Source organism: Vollenhovia emeryi, unplaced genomic scaffold, assembly GCF_000949405.1.
Source record: "Vollenhovia emeryi isolate VEMERY1.0 unplaced genomic scaffold, V.emery_V1.0 DF939123.1, whole genome shotgun sequence".
NCBI lineage: Eukaryota > Metazoa > Arthropoda > Insecta > Hymenoptera > Formicidae > Vollenhovia > Vollenhovia emeryi.
Genome location: NW_011967243.1, coordinates 3,721,975 through 3,744,344, shown reverse-complemented (window position 1 = coordinate 3,744,344; position 22,370 = coordinate 3,721,975). Strand labels below are relative to the sequence as shown.

The 22,370-nt window shown below is 42.3% G+C and overlaps 7 protein-coding genes across 8 annotated transcripts in view; 3 read left to right on the top strand and 4 right to left on the bottom strand.

Moving 5' to 3' along the window:
* The first annotated feature begins 352 nt into the window (after window positions 1-352).
* Window positions 353-2,595, top strand: LOC105569770 (AN1-type zinc finger protein 2A). The gene is made up of 2 exons (XM_012026492.1): window positions 353-1,002; window positions 1,382-2,595. The coding sequence occupies exon 2, from the start codon at window positions 1,412-1,414 to the stop codon at window positions 2,042-2,044; it is 633 nt and encodes a 210-aa protein (XP_011881882.1). The 5' UTR covers window positions 353-1,002; window positions 1,382-1,411; the 3' UTR covers window positions 2,045-2,595.
* Window positions 2,596-3,547: 952 nt separating this feature from the next.
* Window positions 3,548-6,649, bottom strand: LOC105569769 (UPF0568 protein C14orf166 homolog). The gene is made up of 4 exons (XM_012026491.1): window positions 6,421-6,649; window positions 5,852-6,073; window positions 5,593-5,691; window positions 3,548-5,500 (listed from the first exon to the last, which is right to left on the bottom strand). The coding sequence occupies exons 1-4, from the start codon at window positions 6,479-6,481 to the stop codon at window positions 5,136-5,138; spliced, it is 747 nt and encodes a 248-aa protein (XP_011881881.1). The 5' UTR covers window positions 6,482-6,649; the 3' UTR covers window positions 3,548-5,135.
* Window positions 6,650-7,193: 544 nt separating this feature from the next.
* On the bottom strand, window positions 7,194-12,435 carry LOC105569767 (tetratricopeptide repeat protein 30A). Its single transcript, XM_012026487.1, has 9 exons — window positions 12,370-12,435; window positions 12,099-12,164; window positions 11,690-12,028; window positions 11,491-11,626; window positions 11,235-11,399; window positions 10,895-11,163; window positions 8,611-9,018; window positions 8,140-8,524; window positions 7,194-7,450 (listed from the first exon to the last, which is right to left on the bottom strand). The coding sequence occupies exons 1-9, from the start codon at window positions 12,433-12,435 to the stop codon at window positions 7,308-7,310; spliced, it is 1,977 nt and encodes a 658-aa protein (XP_011881877.1). The 3' UTR covers window positions 7,194-7,307.
* On the top strand, window positions 9,696-10,778 carry LOC105569766 (nucleolar protein of 40 kDa-like). Its single transcript, XM_012026486.1, has 2 exons — window positions 9,696-9,956; window positions 10,045-10,778. The coding sequence occupies exons 1-2, from the start codon at window positions 9,840-9,842 to the stop codon at window positions 10,702-10,704; spliced, it is 777 nt and encodes a 258-aa protein (XP_011881876.1). The 5' UTR covers window positions 9,696-9,839; the 3' UTR covers window positions 10,705-10,778.
* Window positions 12,284-14,552, bottom strand: LOC105569768. Of its 2 annotated transcripts, none has more exons than XM_012026488.1 (5): window positions 14,490-14,552; window positions 13,984-14,269; window positions 13,845-13,903; window positions 13,112-13,230; window positions 12,284-13,037 (listed from the first exon to the last, which is right to left on the bottom strand). In XM_012026488.1, the coding sequence occupies exons 3-5, from the start codon at window positions 13,846-13,848 to the stop codon at window positions 12,816-12,818; spliced, it is 345 nt and encodes a 114-aa protein (XP_011881878.1). In that variant the 5' UTR covers window positions 13,849-13,903; window positions 13,984-14,269; window positions 14,490-14,552; the 3' UTR covers window positions 12,284-12,815. The 2 variants fall into 2 exon arrangements, with proteins under 2 accessions (XP_011881878.1, XP_011881880.1); XM_012026490.1 differs by lacking the exon at window positions 14,490-14,552 and having other exon boundaries at window positions 12,284-12,569; window positions 12,814-13,037; window positions 13,984-14,426.
* A 152-nt stretch (window positions 14,553-14,704) lies between these two features.
* LOC105569764 (adipocyte plasma membrane-associated protein) lies at window positions 14,705-19,116 on the top strand. Its single transcript, XM_012026485.1, has 4 exons — window positions 14,705-15,026; window positions 15,119-15,324; window positions 17,423-17,708; window positions 17,790-19,116. The coding sequence occupies exons 1-4, from the start codon at window positions 14,917-14,919 to the stop codon at window positions 18,853-18,855; spliced, it is 1,668 nt and encodes a 555-aa protein (XP_011881875.1). The 5' UTR covers window positions 14,705-14,916; the 3' UTR covers window positions 18,856-19,116.
* Window positions 19,117-20,351: 1,235 nt separating this feature from the next.
* Window positions 20,352-22,370, bottom strand: part of LOC105569763 — a 3,217-nt gene continuing 1,198 nt past the window's right edge. Inside the window, exons 2-7 of the mRNA XM_012026484.1 lie at window positions 21,693-21,828; window positions 21,393-21,609; window positions 21,264-21,323; window positions 20,972-21,173; window positions 20,802-20,911; window positions 20,352-20,731 (exon numbers count right to left, since the gene is read on the bottom strand). Coding sequence (XP_011881874.1) covers window positions 20,474-20,731; window positions 20,802-20,911; window positions 20,972-21,173; window positions 21,264-21,323; window positions 21,393-21,467 — 705 coding nt within the window. The 5' untranslated portion in view covers window positions 21,468-21,609; window positions 21,693-21,828 and the 3' untranslated portion in view covers window positions 20,352-20,473. The remainder of the gene's footprint in view (window positions 20,732-20,801; window positions 20,912-20,971; window positions 21,174-21,263; window positions 21,324-21,392; window positions 21,610-21,692; window positions 21,829-22,370) is intronic.

The following is a 22,370-nucleotide window of genomic DNA, read 5'->3' as shown; positions in this document are numbered from 1 at the left end:
AACCAATCACAGTAAAGCCCGTATCAGACTACGGATTGAGATTGGGATTAGATTGAAATTTGACCAATCAGAGTAAAAGTTACTGAACTTGAGATTAGTAAACTTTACTGTGATTGGTTAAATTTCAATCTAATCCCAATCCCAATCCGTAGTCTCATACGGGCTTAAAGGTTACTAAACTTGAGATTAGTAAACTTAAAGCCCGTATCAGACTACGGATTGAGATTGGGATAAGATTGAAATTTGACCAATCAGAGTAAAAGTTACTAAACTTGAGATTAGTAAACTTTACTGCAATTGGTTAAATTTCAATCTAATCCCAATCCCAATCCGTAGTCTGATACGGGCTTAAGCCCGATTCAGACTACAGATTGAGATTAGATTGAAATTTTTGACCAATTGGAGTAAAAGTTACAAAACTTGACATTAGTGAACTTTACTGATTGGTCAAATTTCAATCTAATCCCAATGTCAATCCGTAGTCTAATCAGATATATCAGATTAGCGACTCACGACTGCGATTGCGATTACATCTGCGATTGTGATTGGCTAGGCAGCCATTAAAACTTGAAATAACCAATCGTAATCGCCGATGTAATCGCAGTCGCGAGTCGTTAGTGTGATACGAGCATAATACGGGGCTTTACGCTCTCTCCCCGCGAGAGTGTAGGCAGGTGCAGGTTCGAAAATCGTCGATCATCGTTGGTCATCGGTTTCTATCGGCGCCAGAGGATATATAAGGAAGGCGCACGTGCCCGGCCACCCTGTCAGTGCATGCGGACGTCGTTGGAGCGGGCTGCGGAGCGGTCGGGCCGTCGGTGTCGCCGTCGAGTACCGTGTTCTGCCTGCCATCGAGTATTCTAGAAATGCACGGCTGCGAAACCCGATTAACCGCGCGTACGTTCCCGAAGAGTCGCACGTCAGCGTGGTGACGGTAGTGGCGATAGGGGAGGGGCGGCAGCGCCCACGATCTCGCGAGGCTTTCATTTCGGCTGAGTCAAGGTACGTCATCGTTGCAAAATTTATCGTGACAGTCCATTTCTCGCGCGTCCACGTCAACGCTGGGCCCCGCGTACCTTTACGATCCGCGCGACACGAGAAAACGCTCCGTTTGACGGCGCGGAGAATGAACGGAGCAGGACGACTGACGGCATCGCGTAATTGTTTTGAAATACACGGGAAAGCGCGTCCCGATAAGAGAGGCGCCCTAAATCGCCCTTGCTCATTCTAGATCCCTTTTAAAGCGGACGCTACCCTGGATCAGGATTTTCCACCTCCGAGAACGGGATCGGCAATTCCAGCCGATCGACGGATAACTTTTGCTCCTGAACGGAGGTTACACAGCTGCGCGTCTACATTCTCCGTAAAATTATTGTTGCAGTTAGCAGAGCACGGAACGCGCGGCGTCGGAATGGAATTCCCGAATCTGGGGAAGCACTGCTCCGAGAGCACGTGCAACCGCTTGGATTTCTTACCTCTCAAGTGCGACGCCTGCCAGGGGATCTTTTGCACGGATCACATCACTTACACGACCCACGGCTGCCCCAGCGCGTACAAGAAGGATGTACAGGTGCCCGTGTGCCCGCTCTGCGACGTTCCTATACCGATAAAGCGCGGCGACCTGCCGGACGTCGCCGTGGGGCTGCACATAGACAACGACTGCAGAGAGAGCCGCAGGAAGGTGTTCTCCAACAAGTGTTCCTCGAAGGGGTGCAAGGTGAAGGAGATGGTGCCGGTCAAGTGCGGCGAGTGCGGCGCCAACTTCTGCCTGAAGCACAGGCACCCGACCGATCACGCCTGCATCGGCGCGGAGGAGGCGCTGAGGCTGCGCCGGCTGGAGGCGCTGGGCAAGAAGGGCCAGACGACAATATCGCAGAACAGCGGCAACGGCAACTCGCACCCGTTCCGCAGCCTTCAAGGGACGATGACCGAGGACGAGGCTCTAGCCAGGGCCCTCCAGGCCTCCCTGGACGACGAGGAGAGAAGCAGGCGTATGTTGCAACCAGTGCCTTCTGGAAACCGAGATAGATGTAGACTTTCGTAACTATCTACACGTTGTTTTATATCGTCATAGAGAAAACGAAGCTTCCCCCTTGCTTTCTGCGAGTCCACGGGCGTGAAAGCGTGTATCGCGATCCTTAATGCTGGCGCCGAGCCCGCGTGCAATTTGCGTTTCAAGATTCGCGGCTCGTCGACGGTGCGATTGGACGTCGTTTCGCCGTTTTACCGTTCGACTCGCAGAGCGGTATTTTTTAACGAAGATGAGAGGCGCGAATTATCACGAAATTATCGCGAAACAGTTGATTATAATAAATCGTCGCGAATCATAAATTGCAAGCTGGCTTAAGGGATGCGCGTACTCGACAACACGTACAACGGAAGTTACTTAAGTATTATATTTGTCGCTCCTATCCATTTTTTATCTGTTATATATTGTTATAGATATAACCGCTGTTATACCTATAACCCTGCTATTACGTCATACGTATAGAAATTAAGCCGTATTTAATTAAATATAAAAATTGCTCACGTAATTAAGCACACTACTACAGCATCTTATGGGATTCCTAAGCAAAATTATATATAGCATTTGTCTCAAAACAAAAAAAAAGTTATTTATTAGATAAGATTTTATGTTAAGTTGCAAGTACAAATTAACTCGATATTTCCTTCATAAATGTGGATTGTCTTATATATTTCATTATAAACTCTGGCTTACAACACCAGGAAACATATTCTGCCGAAAATAAAACAATTCTGATAATATACTACACGACAAAGCTTCAGTATATAGAGTGCCTTAGTAGACGAAGCATAATCTACATTAAAATTACGCACTTGCGTGAAATCTCTTCACTTTAACGATAAAAAGGAAACATAGAAGTTATTTTAACTCGTGCTTATTAATATTCGCAATCAACTTGCTGCTGTCGGACGGTAAACTGCGCGTGTAGATTTTCATACGAAATTTTCATACAAAGATCACACACACCTATGGATTAAATATCGTTTTCAACAGGACGTTAAATCGTCTGTTATTAATTTATAATACCGCGTGTACAAGGGAGTATAATTAACATTATGTATTTCCTATCACAATGGGATTTTAACAAATAATATATAAAATAGATATTGATTTTAGTGCAATATCAAAAACTGTGATTGCAAGAGGAAATCGACATATATATTGTACGATATCTAGGCGTGTTCATATTGCAATTTAAGCAAGACTTTCAGAATAAAAATCACGTTTCAACATATCACAGTCGCGTCACAGGCTTCTTATTAAAACTTCAGATAATATCACCAAAGTGAGTAAACAATATAGACTTTATACTCGAGATGCTGCATTGACAAAACTGATATTAATAAATTCTGTGATAACTATCATATTTTTATAAATATATATAATTTTACAATACACTCGCAATCAGTTCCCCTTTATTTACCAATTATACTTCATTCCTTTGGAAGTGTAGAATAGGCATCTTTTTTTGGTAAAAGGGATGAGAACTTACTTACACGAGGCATGAAGTTTTTAAAATAATTACAATAAGCAGAACTACAATATATTGTCAAATGTCTACAACATGTACGAATGCATTGACAATTAATGAATATAGTCAATAGCAGATGTATGCTTTATGCTTGCCACTACGTATGTACATTTCATGAACAATATACTTTTAATATTGGACTTGAAAATAATACAATTCTCGATAATATGTAAATAGAAATACGCTTTCTACTATTTTGAAAGATTTGTCAGTACTGTTATATATTATACTCGCCTATGACGTGACAGAGCTACTGGAAAACATAAAAAAAGAAGTACTATCTTCCTGTAGTTATTATATTTTAGATGGCGAATCTTCTTTAAATATTTCTAATAAATTATTTTTTACTTATACCTGCTAGCAAAGTACTTTTCTTTAAATCTAAAATAAACATACCGCCTTTCAGTGTCTCTGAAACGTTTTGAGTATGTGAAAGAGGTGGTTTATTATACATTCCTATATACACGTATATCCACGTGCGTATCTTCTCATACATATTACAGTAATTTATATTTAATGGATTCCGATACTATATAAATAAATTTGAAGTATATTATAAACGCAGGGAAATTACGAACAGATAATTTCACAGACGGATGGACGTATACGCATTTACAAGAAGCTCATTTATTGTTATTACGTATAATTCGTAATTTGTTTTCTGTTCAGGTGTGTTGTATAAAATTACGTTGTAACAATTATGCGACCAATAACATACACTTTTCCAACAACCTTTTTTAAATCCTACGAGATATGTATCGGATAAAAATGTTCAGATATATATATGAATATATACACAATATATAGATTTTTCAATAAAGTGTTCACTAGTGTGGGAGGCAGTCCTTTTCATTTTTCCATTAAGTATGTATCTCACAGGATTTTAGCTCCATCTGTTTAGTTGTTATCACATTACGGCTATAGAAATACCACATAATTACGAAGGAACAAATTTATCTTGGCGAACAATCTAAAAGATAGCTCGTACACAACCTAAATATTGAATAAATTTCTATTTTATTCTTCTAAAGAATGTTTTTCCGCAAACATAGTCCAATTACATTATAGAGTACTTGGACATTCATGATAATAAACAATTCTGGTACAAAGTAGCTTTCATAATTTGAGATGCTCGCCAAGAATTGGAAACGAATTGGAATTCAATTTATATTTATTGCTCGATACTCGTATACTCTAATGTGATGTGATTAAAATGTATTACTCTAATCGACAGTTTTTATGTATAAATTAATGATTTTTATTTGCAGATATAAAGTATTTTTCATTACACTAGCAAGACCATACTTAAATAATATACCGATTTTGTACAAGAGAGAAACAAATGTTACACTGCGTTTGCTGGCAAAATCGAAATGTATCCGCAGATTTGGCACGAAGTAATAATATATTAACACTTAAATTCCAGGAATATCTCGTTTTATAGTGCAAACGTTCTCAATTTGAGATTGCTTCGAGACGCGTGCGCGACATCAAATTTTCTGCTAATATGATAGTCTATATTCCTCCTTTAAGGTATCAAATACTTTTTGCAATACAAAATGTTAACGAACCGCCATTCTATTTGCCAACTTTTCCTAATTTGGTGTCCGTTTTCGGATTTGCCGTTACATTTTGCACAGCGACTATCGTTTCATTGATCTTCGTCTGGAGATTCCTGAGATCTTGAATGTACAACAAAGAGAGACCTTTGGCAGCATCGTCCAACATCGCGTCGCCCATGTTAAAGCCAGGCCCTATAACCTTCGTCTGGGATTTACCCTTGGAATTGATGGCGTTGTTAGGTTGCTTGATGGCGTCCGCGTTCAACTTGTTACACACGAGTTTGCTGCACGCCTGTAGCGTTATGAGATGATCAGAGTGCTTCGGTACGTTCAGTAACCTGGCTATTAAATTAACTCCGTTCTTGAAAGCATCACTGTCAACTGGAAGAAAAAAGGTGCACGACTTAGATTACGTTCTCGCGTACAACCTGTTCTCCCCGCGTTCGGTATCGCACGGCGCGACATGTACTTACAATTTAAATTGTCCAGAGGATTCGTGGACTTGATACTAGGCACTTGTACTTCCTTCTTGTCCTTCGCCTTACTCCCTACAACCCGCTGATATTTCTCGTCTAATGAAGTAAATGACATATTCGATTAATATTCGGTTTGATTGAAATAATAATAAAACTTAACGATCAATCGAACTTTATAAAGCTTGTATTCACAGTTTGTCGTAAAGACGCCTTCTGGAGCTCTATTTCCATATTGCTTTCAATAAAACGTACTTACGGTCATCACCAAACTCTAGAGAAATTGCGTGTCCTATGAACCACTCCAGCTGATCGAGCTCGTTCTTAGTTATCGGACACTTGACGTCGTTACAGTACTTTTCGAAGATGCTTGGCCATTCCTGAGAGGTAATGTCCCTCAATCTGTTGCGATCGTCTATGGTATAATGACGTATCTTCTGATCTTCCAACCATACAATCACCTTTCTGAGATGCTGAGGGTCTGAAATGACACAATATCATTACAGTTCTTAAGAAGTTTCTTGTGCACTTTGCAAATAAAACAAAAAAATATATATATAAGAATTTTTGCAATTGATGAATTAATGTTGTATGGTGTTAGACGTATTGGCTACAAAATAGAACGTTTCTAGACGCAAAGAGCACGTAGATCAGACTTTACTTTCATAGCCAGTGACATGCGAGTGCCCGCCCAAGGATTATGCGGCACGAAATGTTACTCAACCTCGCAGCTTAAACAACGTAAATCTTTATATAAATGTCCTCAGAGTCCGTTAACGAGTCCGTGTAATATACCCTCGACGTCGCGTATAGGTTATGCTCGCTCACTGTTTCCGTTGACTTTGTCCCACTCCAAGTAGCCGAGAGCCCGTAATTTCCTCTCGAACATATTAGTTATCCGCGGGGAGAGATCGGCGTCGTTCTCGAAAACTCGTGACGAGAGAAAGCCAGCTTCGTTTCACGCCACGGCTCTTCTTCTTGATCCTGTTCTTGACACCCGGCTCGCTCACTTTGACTGTACAGGGTGAGTTTTAGTGCGTGAGCCCTGCAGCCTTTTACCCTCCAAGACGAGTTACCGACAGCACTTGTAAGTGACTTACCGTATAGATGGCTGTAGCGTAGATCGGCCGCGCGAACCAAAGTCTAGTTCGAGATACAAGTAGCCAAATTATGAAACTACAAAGTCGAATTACGAAAAATATGTAGAATGATCAAGGTATAATCTAAGCTATATTTGCCAATAAGCTAAAGCGGAAAATTGTAAATATTTTTTATAGAATAATTGCACGATTCCGTCTCTTTTGGCGCCTTCATTCAGATTTTTTGGCCCAGAGATATGTGTGTTGAAATTATATTAAATCATACGATTACCACACAAGATACTTCCCTTTCAGAGTATCTTGCCACACGTAGCCCTCCAGGTTGAAGGTTTTCTTCGGCAAAGTTAGCAGCCAACCGAAGATGAAGTAGAACCAAATGATACAACAGGCTTTAAGCCTAATACACGAGTAAGAAGAAGTATATTTATGATATATTATTCGGAAGAAAAACTTGTAATAAGCCTGGGATAAATTGCATTAAATTTATAATCAATTGTATCATTAAGTGTTAACTAATATAATTCGGCGCTATGCTAACAATAAACAGGACGGTCACAAGATATCTTGCGAGTACAAAATGTACAACGGCATAATTAGCATTCTTTCTTTACGCAGCTAAGACATTTGCAACTTCAAGAATAATGCCTTGAGGAATCGCGCCTCGTAAACGACCGTCCGTTTGCCCTGAGGTGAGACGTTCAGCATGTCCTGTATGTCAAACGGCTGGTCTATCACCGTCATTATGTCTTTCCCGTAAACTGGAATTTCAGAGAGAAACACACGAGTACAAGTCTATCTCATTGTTGCCAGTAATATAAAATCAACGATATACTTTTTCGAAACGACCAATGTTTATTTAAAAAACCATCGACCCGAATCCCGCCGAGGGCGACCAAGCTCCGGCTAACTTGATCGACGATTAATTTATCCCGGTTGAATTTTTAATATAATCCTCGATACGTCGAGCAACAAGAAGTCAATAATTCCATCCGTGTTAACGAAGTACCGCAGATATCGCCTCATAAGTTAATCGCCGAGTAAGATAGAGCCTGATTGACCTAAGTAGCACGGGTGATTGTTATAAACTCAAAAAGGATTCACTTCGTTGAATTCTTCATGAATCAGTGCAATCTGTTCAAAATGAATTCAAAAGAATTTCTTTCCCGGTCAAAAAGAACAGAAATATGCCTTTTGACTTCTTGGGGGCAATTCCGTATCTTACAATATAATGAAAATGTTAAAAGTGAGCGGCTTTGTCTCTTTCTAATAGGACGGTTAGTAAGAGACGAAACTACTCGCTTTTAGCATTTTTACTGTGAGATACAGAATTGACCCTCTTACGGAAATTAAAGTTGTGATTCTGAATTCTTTTTATATCCAAAAAAAGAACTCAGAATCGTTGACATAAAAGCGAATTTCTTTTGGAGTCTCTGGAAAGATTATGTACCTTCGCAGTGCTCCAAAAATTGAATGCACTCCTGTAAAGTGGAGTCCTTCAGGACCACCAGCTGCTTCGCCAGTTGCTCCAGGAGCGACAGGAAGCATCTCTTCGCGTAGAACCAGGTGTCGGTGCCGAGCTTCTTGTTGTACGGCTCGAGGCTCTTCATCACCCGCGATATGCCGAACTCGTAGTTACCCTTGGAGCAGTAGAGCGTCCCGATCACCAGATTCACGATGCACAGGTGGAAGAGCTTCTTGTCCTGATCCTCGAACGATACCGCCTCCTCCTCCTTCTCGATCTTCTTCATCAGCTCCTCGGCCTCCGCGTTCTGCGAGGTCATGATGTAGCTGACGCAGAGGTTCGCGAGGACTATAGCGCTCACGTCCAGGATCTGCGAAAAATCGCCGTCAGAAGACGAAGGTAGAGAGAAGGGGGAAACGGAAGAACGAGGGAAAATGAGCTTCGCTTCGTACTAACGTTGTCATATTTCTTCTTGACGATCGGTTCGTAGAAACGCGTCGCGTCCTTGAACTTGCTCTCCTGCATGAACAGCGTGTGTGCGACGTTCAACTTCCACACGTCGTTCTCGTTGCAGAACTCGACGCTCTTCTTGAAGATCTTCTCCACCTGGGTATAATTCTCCAAGTCCCAATAGATCTTCGCCTGTGCCATTAACACGGGAACGTATCGATCGAGAGCCTCCTCGTAATCGGTCACGGCCTTCTTCACGGCATTGTCGTCGTGATTAAGCCTCGCCTCCTGGACCTGCTTGGTCGCCTTGCGAAGCGCTTCCGTGTGCTTATTAGCGAGGTCGTCGAACTTGCGATACGCCTCCTCCGGCGAGGTTTGCTGTGTTATTAGCGCGTCCAAGAAATCGTATAAATACTGAAAAGAAAAATAATACGAATCAGTCTAATTCTGTTAACAAGTATATATGTATGTAAGTCTCCCTTTAATTGATATTGTTTGCGCTTAATACCCTGGTGAACATCTTTCTCAGAATTTTTATACGAATTGACTGATTTTAGAAAGTCTACCTACTTTCTTGTTAGAATTTTTTCATACATGTGAATATTCTCAAATATTCTAATTCTCATTCTACAATTTCTGGAAAAAATATCGTAAACCTTTTCAAGTTTTATAAAATTAAATTTCTAACAAAATATATAATTACTGAAAAAATTTTTTAATTATATTAAAAAAATTTTTACTAGGGAAATCTCTTTCCAAAATGGTCTTTATTTTTATCATTTATTAATTCTTTTTATACTTTCAGTGTACTGTGTGTTTTTCTACAAACACGAAATAGAATATTACAAATGGTCCCTCGATCGGGACTACTTGCTTAAGAAGTGTTTCCAAACGTCAACGTTTCCGTCGCATCGCGTTTTTGTCACGCATTGTTTTTCTGCGAATATTAAATACGATGTTACACAACAAAAATTGCACTTTTTTAAATAAATGAATGTTAACGCGAATTACACTTTAATCAAAACTTCAATTATTAATTCATTGATGAATAATGAATAGTATTGGCACCAATAGCAGACATGTCCAGCAGACATATTGATTTATTACGGCCCTGCATTTGTTGACAGAAACCTAACCTATAGCGCAATTTTTCTCCCTATCGATCTTAACGCTTGTCGAAGCACACGAAGCATCAGTCGCATACGGATGTTACTTGGATGAGGGATTGAGGCAAGATGACGAGATGCGAACTGAATCAGATATTTCTAGGCGAGGTCGCGTCCGTGCAAAATTACGGGGCCTTCGTTAGGATACCAGGTAGCTCGCAGCAGGGCCTGATACACCGGACGCAGGTGTGTACCAGCGCGCTCTCATTAAATAACGTACCGATACTCGCCCGCCGTAACGCAATCCATTGATTTCTATGCAATTTTCCGTCAGGTAAGCACGGCTCATGTCGACAATGTTGCAGAGGTCTTGCAAAAGGGTGAGCGGGTCTGGTGTAAGGTGATCTCTGTGGGTGAGGACGGTAAGGTAGGGCTGTCCATGAAGCACGTGAATCAGGGGGACGGCACGGACCTGGACCCCAACGGCGTGGAGCTGCAGAGAGACTTGCAGCGGAGAAAGAATCCCGGGACGGCTCAACGCAAGGTCATACAGCTGGAGGCTGTGCTGAACACCACGTGCGCCAAGTGCGGCACCCGGGGACACCTGTCCAAGGACTGCTTCATGTCGCCCGACGGCAAGAAGTACGAGCTGCTCCCGGAGGTCGAGGAGGAGAGCGTTCCAGAGCCGGGCGGCGAGGACGTCGCGAGGAAGGTGGAGAAGAAGCACAAGTCGAAGAAGAAGAAGAGAAAGTCGAAGAGGAGCAAGCAGTCCGCGGACGACAGCGATACGGAAGACAAGGAGAGGAGCAAGAAGAAGAAGAAGAAGTTTTCCAAAGAGCGCAAGAAGCACAGGAAGAAATCCAACAGTGGCTCGAGCGACTCCTCGGGCAGCTCGTCGTCCGGCGACGCGAAGGCTCACAAGCGAAAACACTCGGACGATCACGAGACTCGTACCAAGAAATGCAAACACTCCAAAACCAAGCATTCAGATTAACCGACTTTCTTCATATAAATTTTTTCTAAACTCTTTCTTTTCTTTTTTTAATATAAAATTTTCAATATTGCATCCCATGCTGTATGTGACTTGTACATAAAATATGCGAAGCACGACGATAATCGTTTGCGAGCAAACTGCTGTGTAGTAAATAATAAAATAAACGATCGATTGTAAGAATTAAACTTACCGGCGTCAGATATTTGTAAGTCAGATGTACGTTCTCGGCCAAGACATCGGCGGCGAGATCGTAATACTGGTATTTGCAGTACAGGAGCAACAAGTTGGCGAAGGTCTCGGGCGGGAATGGGTTCTGCTGCAGCAGAAACTGCAGCTTCTCGAATCCCTCGCTCGGCTTCGTGTCCATGTTTATCAACGCCTGATTGTGCAGGGTAACGGCGTCGAGCTCTTCCTCGGAACGCGGCGGCATGTCCGTTAATGCCTCCTTCGCCGCATCGTCTGTAACGTTAAGGTACAGATGCAACGAACGCCGGGACTTTTTCAGAATTGGGGGGTCGACGCGAGAGTACAATTTTGCAACTGGTACTCGATGGCGGCCTTCAGATTGAACGCCTCCGTCAGCGCTGTCTCGTGCAGCGTCAACGTATTCCCGACGCTCCGAACCTCGATGCCCTCGGTGGCCATCCCTACGCTCAGCTCTGGATGCTCCCTGATACCGTGTTCGATAATAGTAGCTGAAAGTCAATGAGAAGCTCGGTCGAGAATGCGCAAGCAAATTTATAATTCACATTGATGGAGTTTACAGCAAGGACATGAGGATTGTACCGATGTGTTTCAACGATGCCGCGTACTCTTTCAGCTTGAAGTAGCAAAGGGCGACGTTGTACGACAAGTGAGGCTTGAATCCCGCGATTTGCAACGCATTTGCAAATTTCTTGAGGGCCTGTTCGTACTGCTCCTCCTAGAAGAAACACAATCGTGCCGTGCACGTCTATCAACCGAGCCTGCTCGCGGATATCTGTACCTTGTACAAGAGACATCCCAGGTTGATTTCTGTATCGACGTCGTCGGCGGGACATTGATCTACGAGATTCTTCGCAGCCACCATGTCCTCCTGCCCGTATTTTATAGCTGCCTGCAGCTTCTTCACCTTGAATTCCAAGTTACTTTGATTGATGATGCTCGAACAGACCGCCCATGCCTCTGGGTACATGCAAGCCTGATGCAGAGACTGGGCGTAGTAGAGTTTGTACAGATTCTCCTCCGGGCATAGCTGGACGAGCTTCTCGTAACACTGGGCCGCGGCCAAGAAGTCTTGCGTGTAAAAGTAACAGTGGGCCAGAAGGGACAAACAAGGTCTGGACTGAAAGAACATTTCATTGACAGCATTTACGCAAACTGAAATGCTCAATATTGCATCGCAGCATACATACATTGGGATGAGAGTCTAAGAGATTTAACAAGACTTTAATAGTTTCGGTATATCGCTGCTCTTTTATCTGGAACACAATATTATATTTAATTGCATATCTACTAGTCTTTAAAGATGAAGAAAAGTAAAAACGCAACACATCTCGAAATTATTCTGCCTCTCCTGTTCAATCAGCTTTTCAATTAATTCTCGGAGTTGGGGTTCATTTTATTGAAAGTTTCAAATGTATACATAATATATGGGCGTGTGGTTATACGCGCAGCTCAGTGTACCATATTGTAAATTATTTTTGTGTATTCGCCATCCTTTATATGCACATTTTCTATGAACGTAGACATAGCGAGAATTGCAAAAATGCACTACTTCAACAGCTAGCTTGGTATTTCTCGTTTCACAGTGTAGTAAGTACTACATGTGACCAGCATGCATTCCTGCGCATTGTTTTGACACGAGGCCGTTGCCAAGGCAACAACTATCAGGGAGTAATACAAGTTTTAAACGCAATTCGTTTACACTCGCAATGTTATCAACGAATATATTTTATAAAATGCAAATTCTGTTAGTTTAATATGTAACTTACAAAGATTTAGGATGCAAAACTCGCAATTAAAAAAATTCTCTATTCAAATATGTATTTACACGAATGATATACAATAATTGTATTATATGTACAATATGTAAAGGATAAATATTGCATTGAGGAAAAATTATTGTACCTCTAATGCCACAATAGTTTGTTTATTTCGCACAACTTGTCCCTATTGATCTGCTCCAGCGCGGCTGTCATGTTATGAATTTTATCTATCATCGCTTGGACTTTATGTTCCTGCGTCCTCAGCAGTTCGGCGGTCTCTGATAAACCCTGAAGCATCGCCAAGTGTTCGTCCGTGAAAGCTGGCACGTTCAGAATTTTCGCTGGCTTCGCAAGAACCCTCGCCATCTGCAACGAATTGTGCCAGTGATGAACACAGGTGAGCAGAAATGTTAAATAGCAATCCTGCACGGAGCACCTACGCATATCTCGTTGGTGAGCTTGATGCATTTCCCAAGTTCCTTAGCACACAGCAGCGGATATCTCTCCCGGGCGTCGCACACTTCAAACAACGCGTCCTCGCACTGCTGTTCGAGATCGCCTAAGCACAGAATAAACGACATTATGAATAGCTGCACGACGTATTTCCAGTTTAGATCAAGAAGCTTCAATCTATTCTTGTCAAGAAAATTAAATTAGAATCTTGGTGACAACTGGGGGATCAGATAGTTATTCTTGAAAGCCACTTAAAAGCAAAATATCTTTACTGTAAAATTACATATATATATGTAGGACATTTGGCAACAGGTGGAACAAAATTCAATGACTCAATTTTCATCTGTAACTAAAAGACAGTCTCCATCGCAACTTGTTATACTTGAATCTCATCTTATTTTATCAGAATCATTCCTTTAAATTTTGTCCCGAAATCCCTGTCGCCAGACACTGCGTATATTTGTTATGCCTTTGGCTCCGTGGTCTGATCGTCGCAGAGTCTTTACGAAAGAACTTTGTATCTGCAATTTTCAAAAATGAAACTTGCATTCAATTCTCCAGTTATTACAAAGATTTCAGTGGTCCTGTATATACATATATGTAGATATATGTGGGCTGGAGAGAAACTAGGACTCTTATCATTGGAATAATTTCGTTTCCACTCGTGAAGACCCACAGGTTGGGAGTGTCCAAGTGAGGCTGGAGATAAAGCGCACCTACCCATTTCCAGATACAGTCGATTCTTCACATGCGACGTCGCGTTCCTGAGATCTTCGTGCCTGTGTAGAAAACAAACGGGAGCAGATATTATTGTTAGAATGTAAAACATAAATAAATATGTAACAATAAAGTGCCTTACACGAAAGACTTTGAGAAACTGCAGAGAGAAGAAGCGTCAACTCGACGGAAACTGGTCACGAATTCGAGATCCGGTTCGACGCTCGCGAGCTCACGTACGAACGAAATTCCCGGACGGCAAGGATCTCGAGGATTGCTCCTGAAGAACGTCTCTGTAGATGGTTCCGGGGGCGACTCCTCTATAGTGCGGAGGTTGGTCCAAAGAGAGGGTTTTCAGCTGGTGCACCTGCTTATCGGGAGAGTCCACCATCCAGGACGGTCTGATGGTACGCGTAAAGCGTTTTTTCCTACTCTCGGAGAAAAAAAAACAAGGATCTCGAGGATTAGAACGGACGTTCACCAGATCCACCGAAACGGTTCCGAGGGCCGTTTTGAAAAACACGGGTGACAGTGGCGACACTCGTCGGCAGAGTAGAGGAACGAAAGGTAGTGAGCGCATGCGCGCTCGAGAGGGAGACCAGAGTTTCCGCGCGAAAAGGCTCGGTGGTTAAGGTGGCAAGTACTTACCGTCTGCTGAGCTTGTTCCAGCGCGCTGATCGCGCGCGGCGGGAATTCGTCACGCACAGGGAAGCGAGGCGGCTCGCCAGCGCCATTGGCTCGTGGCCGCGGGTGCCGTTATTTTCAGTGGCGTGGCGTTTCGCGAAAAACAGTTACTAGGTTGCACGCAGACCACCACCACCGCGACACCGCGTTGTCCCAATTCTCTCCAGCACCGTCCGGCCCGCTGACGACGGCGCTGACGATTGCGCTGACGACTGTGGGCAGCGGGCTCGGCTAGACCAGACTAGACTCCGTCGAGACCAACGGAGATCGTGTTTTCGCATTATATTTCGCGTGACTCTTCGACGAGGAGGAGCTACGGGACCGCGGTGGGTACCCGGATATCCGAGGGGCTTGGAGGAGCCGTTTTCCCCGCGGCGAACGCGTCGCCAAGATGAGCTACCTGAAGCCGGTCGGCACATTCTTCATCTATCTCAGCGTGATCCTGGCCGTGATCACGTTCCTGCCTGGTCTGCCGCCGGACGCGGAGTTCCGTGAGTACAGGTAAAGTCAACTGCGATTGAAAGGGGAGAGGAGAGGAATAATCGCGCGCGAATCCCACGACCCCGGTTGACCTTGACTTTTGGACCTTTCAGCGTAATACCGTCGCGAAAGATCGACCCCAAATTAGGCCCGAAGAATCGGCTGAACGGCGTCGAAAAGCTGTTTGTGGGCGAGCTGATCGGCCCGGAGAGTTTCGACGTCTATAACGGGCAGCTCTACACCGGAGTCCACGGTGGATACGTCGTAAGGATCGAGGAGGATCATTTTGTGCCGATCGTCAAATTTGGCGAGAAGTGTGGTACGTAGTGTAAAACTACACGGTCTCGGTCTCGCGCGCGCGGTTCCAGCTACCCTTACACCTGGCGCGAGACACTTACCGTGTCTCGTGATATAGTTGTGTGGGTGTGTAGAGACGTTTGAGAATTGCCCGTGCCAGCTGGAATTACGCAAGACTCATTGGAATACGCCTGGCGATACGTGGATGGGTATTGCGAATTTTAACGAAGAGATATAGCATAAAGTTACAGGAGTAGAAACAGAACGAAGCACTTAATGCTTGGCCGATAAGTAGATTTTTTCTTAGTTAAATTTATAATTAGTCCACGAAGAAACGAGTAGGTGTGTATAGATAAGCTATCGGTGCTGATACATGGCTGGTAAATTTTTAATGTTGGGTATTTTCCAAGTAAAACGATAAGTTTTATTGCGAGTTGCGCAGACGCAGAGATAAGTTTCGAAGATAACTTTCTTACATAAGGAAAAACGATGTTATTGAGAGATTAACATGTATTAATGATTTGTGTATCGGCTGTTTGGAAGATTGCTAATCCGAGTCACGGTTTTAAGTCGGGCACAAACGGAAAAATATTAGGAAAGTGTTTATTGCGATAAATATTACCTCATGCGTCATCTCGGTATTCACCAACGTCTCGTTTAACTTTGATCCGTTCTTTATTTCTTTCTGCGGGGACAGATAGAAACACAGGACGAATTAAACTGAGGTCAAAATTAAATGACGGTGAAAACCAGGATCAATAGTCAAATTGGTTGAGATGCGCGTCATGGTATGAGAAAGGTTCAAGCTCTGAAGTTTATATTTTTCGCAATAAGTTTATCGAATTAAATGTCGCCCGTTGTGGTCAAATTAATATTATTTGTCTGTTATTTAATTACTGGCGACTAGGAAAATTATTTGTTTTTTTACATAGCTATTTATATATTGCATAATACCACTTATAATCAGCATTGCTTATTGTTAGTGTTCATTGATAGATTATTTAGATTTAATTGAACTTTGCTTCTATGATCTTTACATGTCATGTGTCGGAAGTGTATGCAAACTGGAAATAAGCTAGAACGATGCAATAGCATTCAAGGTTGTAAAAATCAATTTCTACACTATTTCTCAACTTCTTTGAAAACTTTGCAAATATACGAGTATAGTAATGAAACATTACTATAAATTGACACAAGACTTAATGAACCAAGAATTGTTCTTGAAATGAAGTTTGCACGTAGAAAAATGTGATGAACAAATTATTTTGAAATTTAACATAATTATTATTCCACAAAATAATATGTAAAGGTAAAACAAGATAAAACAAGATAAATGAGATAAAACAAGATAATAGGATGAAGTAATGCCCACTCGGCATTAGTGTACATGATTTGGTTATTGGTTTACTCTTTGTTTTAAAAGTAAGAAAGAAATGCCGTTTCAGAAATACATACATATCTGGAATGTGTACATCCGCGTTGTTGATTTCTTGGGAGAGCAAAAGTTGAAATTAATATTATTGGCGTCTTCACCGTTGCCCGCGCACGGGCACCTGATTACACTTAGGGAGAGGAATTAGTTCCATGCATTCACATATGTGGAAAGATTGGTTGAATACTCTTTAGCTGAACGTAGCATTGAACTCTAAAATCTTGTTACATTATCTTTCATTTTATTTTTTAATGTTTTATACTCTTTCTCTTATTTCAAATCTTTAAAAAGCGTACGCATATATACAGCGTAATGCGAAAGGGATGGACCTTTTGTCTGTTTAGCAATTTAGTTGGACATTAGATAACAATCACCGTTGTAATATGATACTGGTGGAATGACCGAATGCTGAACACGTTATAACGTATAATATCAATGGATGCGTTCCACTTGATGCTACAAAGCGTTCTGATTCCCTGTTTTTCTTCATTAAAAGAAAGTACGCTTCAAAGTAAACCGCAGTTAGTGGACCATAGCCCACGGATCATATTACATATCTGCACAAATTTTATGCATTTAAAATCATAATATATAGAGTTAAGAAATTAAATAATTTCGGTGTAATTAATACAACCAATTAATACCGAAGTGATAACGCTGATAATGTTTTTATTCATCAAACTTACAGATGGCATTTGGCAAGAGCGCAAGTGTGGCAGGCCACTGGGAATGAAGTTCGATAAGAAGGGTAATTTGTACGTGATGGATGCCTATTATGGGGTTTTCAAGGTGAACGTTGCGACCGGAGATTACAAAAATATAGTGAACATTTCTAAACCGATTGATGGGAAACCTCCGCTGTTACCCAATAGCATAGATATCGCGGAAAATGGAGATCTTTATTGGACTGATAGCAGCACAGACTTCAGGCTTTACGACTTAGTGTTAACATTCTTAGCGAATCCATCGGGAAGGTAAAAAAAAAGATAAGGAGTTTTAGAAATAGTTTTAATATAGTGTATTATATCTGTATAAAAAAAATATATTAATTACAGGCTTATACGCTATGATGCAGCTAAAAAGAAAAACGAGGTACTGGTTCGAAATCTAGGATTCGCGAATGGGCTCAAGTTGAGCGACGACGAAAGTTTCCTAATTGTGGCGGAAACACAAATGAGTCGTATCATAAGATATAATTTGAAAGGGCCGAAGGCTGGTCAGCATGAAGTCTTTATTGACGGTTTACCGGGTTCACCGGACAACATTAAAAGTGATGGTCAAGGTGGTTTTCTCGTGTCTTTGGTTATTACTAAAGACTCTGAGCATCCTAATCTTGTCCACTCTTTCATGCCACATCCAAACTTAAGAAAATTGATTGCACGGTTGTTGGTGCTGATGGAACTACCATTTAAATTGTTGCACGACATTTATCCTAATACATATTCGGAGAGACTTATGCATGCGATAGGATCGTTCCAAGGCTGTGAGGGTCTCATAGATTCACGACAGAAAAGTCTGTTGTTCAGACTAGATGCATCTGGTAACATTATTGAAGTCCTTTCTGGGGATGATGGATCATACCAGCGAATGTCTGAAGCTCAGATACACAATGGCTTCTTATGGTTTGGTTCCCCGTGGCTAAACTATCTGTCGAGAGTCCCGTTAAAACAGGCTTTCCCTGACCTAGCTGACAGTGCGCAACAATCCTCGCGTGTAAGGTACGAGAAACAATCGCCGGATACTTCAGGTGTGAAGACGGAAAGAGTGAAACGAAGTACGGATTCTACGACAACAAAACCAACTGCCATTCCTACAACGACGCCCAAGCCAACCGCTGCTCCTACGACGACACCTAAGCCAACCACTGCTCCTACAACACCCAAGCCGACCGCTGCGCCAAAGCCATCTCCAGCTCCTAAGACGGACACTGCAGGCAGTGGCAGTGTGAAATCATCGGAAGCCAAGAAGGACAATGCAAAAACAGTAGGTGACGATGCTGGAAAGACACAATCCGGAAAGAATGTAAAGGTGGAGCAGGGTGCTTCTGTGAAACAAACTGCGCAGAAATCACAACCAGAGAAAGCCAAACGGGAAACAAACCGTCCGAGAGACGATCTATAATAAAAAAGCAATTAAACTATGATACACTTGTGATACCACCAACACTTGTTGAACGGTACACTCCATTTTTTCATTCCATTAAAAGCGACAGGTTGAGGATATATAGATTAGAATATCGATTTCTCATTAGTTTGCTTTATACTCACGTTGTTATATCCATTGATGTATATGACTTTAAAGTCATATACAAGTTATACAAATACATATACAAGTTGTGTGATTTATTAGAGGTGCTATGATTGCAAAAGGTAAAGTCCTACATGAAAAAAGTTGAAAATGTAGAAAGAACTTCATGCAAGGTTTTACTTTCGCGCAAATCAAGACTATTTTTTAAATATTTTTTCGTGTTTAATTAGCATAACTTAACTATGCATTGCAATCTAAATTATTCAACGTATCTCAACAGTGGTTCAAGACATGATTTAAGAACTGTAATATTCTACATGAATAATAGAAAATAGTATTTCAAGTTTGTCATGGAGGTTGCATGTAAGATATAAAAGTTATTTTTATTTTTCACAATCAAAATGTTACATTTTCATTCAAATTTTAATAAATTTTTGTTATCTTCTTTTTATGCAACATAGGAAGTTATAGAAGCTTAAAATTAAGAGAAGATGAAAGATTATTATAGTAATCTCCTTGATTGTTTTTGAAAACTAATTTATTTGTATAAAATCACGTTTTTTGATTTGATTTTTTTAAATATAGAAAATATATTATATAAAAAGATATAAAATATAGAAAATATATTAAGTTAAAAGGTCGTTTTTGCAAATTTTATTATACGTTTTTCATTTATATAGTATATATATATATTCTGATTTTTATACTTTATATCCTACTTGTATCGAAACCCGACTGACACGAACGAAAATTGTTACTCTTAGTTTTGCAAGTTTGAATACTATCGCTCTATCTTTGTACTGGCTCTCGGGGCAAGTGTGCAAGCGTATATCAAATGCTAAGACATTCATGCAGAATTCATGAACAATTTTTCGTAAATCTAGTTTTTATATTATGTGATTCTTTAATACGGATAATAACCCTAATGATTGTAATTGTTATGAATATTAAAATATAATTTACACAAACTTCGACAAGTGAGATGAAATAAATCCTAAAATGAGAATGTATAACGTACCGTACCGATATATATCGTAGGTAATTAAAGAATTGATATATAAATGTTCTTGTTAAGTTGACTGTCGATTATAAATAATAACTTTGTTATATGGTGTCAGATGCGATGTATAAGATAATTATAAGAATTGTACAGTTTGGCAGCTAAACAAAATAAAATTGACTTTTTCGATAGTTATTACCTGTCTGGCACTTTACGAAGATCCTCCACTCACTGAAATATGAATCTTGTGTCGACTAAGCTGAAAGATATCTGGAGCGTTCAAGCCAAGAGACTCGATATCTCTGGGATTCATAAACTGCTTTTTAACTAAACATTCACGCGACTGTTGGCTCATGAAACAAACTCAAAATTAGGAACATAGCTTTTATTAAAAAGTCCTTAAGTACTTAACTACACAATATACACATTCTCTCTCTTATACTATCAAAAATATATCACTCTGGAAGTTTATCGCTAAAACAAGGCGAGCACCTACAGATCAAGCCGTCTTACTACGACAGCAGGCAACAACGACTTCATTCTATCAATCGCGAACATTTGTACTTTCCATAAGACCGTCGGCTGCTTGACGAAGTGCCAATATCCGTTTCTCCTACGCACCGCCCACTTTTGCGCGTTCGCTAAAGAATTTTTGTACGCTACAACGTGCTTGTCTTTCAGCTTCGTCCAAGGCTCGTGCACCGTAGCTAGGCCTAATTTGACTAGCTCCTCGCCGATCTCCAACGAGTTCTGTTTTTGTGAGAACAATGTATGAGCAAGTACTTGATAACGACGCGGGCATAATCTCTGCATTTCTTACCCGATCCTTTTCCGGCATCGTTACCACGCATTCCAAGTACTCCTTCTCCCTGACGATGGGCAGGAACGTGATGCGCTTTCCACTCAGCACGGTTTGCAGCCAACTCACACCTGCAAGATCGACCCGAGTTTTAGGCAACTGCCCCGCCGACCCCGTGGCTCGGTACCTACCGTTGCCGGTAATATCCACGCCGCCGATCTTCACGGGCAGGTAGGCCTCGTTGAAACGGGGAAGCGGCAGCAAGGGCCGGTGGTCGACCAGCAGTAGAACCCTGGCGGAGCTCGGTTCCACGCGTCGCACGGTCCCCTGGAGCGGGACTTGCGACCGCACGAAGTGCAGCGGGACGTCGGACGGTTTCGTGAACTTGGCGAACTGAAAGAACAACGGAGGTAGAATGAGAACCGATCGCCAACGTGAGGTTCCCGGCGAAGACAGCAGGCGGACAAACGCCTCGCAACTCACGGGTCTAATTTTGTACAGGGCCGCGAGCAGGCCAGCGCTGGCGATTCCGTAGGTGATGAGCTGAAAAAGAGAAGGAGAAGCTGAGCGAGGAGCGGACGCGGGCGGAAAGGTTAGGAGAACGTCGCATACCCTTCCCGGGCCCATCTCGTCCTCCATCAGGATCTGCAGCCGCCCAAGGAGCGACGAGTCGTCCTCGCGCGCCATGGTCCACCCGCGTTCCCGGTGCCGCGGGTCTGTCGTTCGCGTCTCGCCTCGCACCGCTCGCCGATCGCATTCGCTCGGCCGCTCGCCGAACGTCGTGTCGTCTACGACTGTCCGTCCTCCCGCGGCTCGGTTATTCGTTCGACTGCGGGGACGACGTTTTTTTGCAAGCTATTCTATTCTTCTCTCCGTTTCATTTGTCGCTCGCAGATTCTCCGCGACACTTACCCTTCTCACGGTAGCCTCTGGTGGACGGCCCCGATTAACTTAACAGGAGCACGGTCAAATTTCCCGGTCAATGGGGCGCGGAATGCACGAGGTCGGCACTTTTCACCCGCGCCTGCCCCGCCACTGCCGTCCGCGCCTGAAACGAGACGCAAGAGTGCAGGCAGGGACATTGGAGAGAAAGAGAGAGAGAGAGAGAAAGGAGGGACAGCGGGAAAGTGCAGCGATCTTTGGACGTGCGACGCGACCGGTTATGTAATTGCTGGCTGAACGCTGAACTCGCGAAATTTTTCTCGGCGCGAGCAAGTGCGGACGGTAGATCGCGAATTTACGCTCGGGTTCTTCTTTGTTATGAATATACGATTTCTAATTGTAGTAATCTATATACATTTATTGAATGCTCGATTGGAATATTCTGAAATTCAGAATATTCGCGCACTCCAGAAGGATATTCATAGAACTATGTGCGCTATCTGGGATAAGGGCCTCTTTTATCGATAAAAAACGCCTCCGAAAGTGACTTGCGCAACCAATCAGAAAGCTTATTAGCCACTTTTATTGATAAAAGAGAGCTCGAAATACGGGCAAAAGTCTTCTCGAGCTCTTAACGAGTCCCTTTTCACGTTTCTGTTCTGAGAAACATTTTCCTAATCAAGAATCCAAAAAGCGAACTCGCTTTCA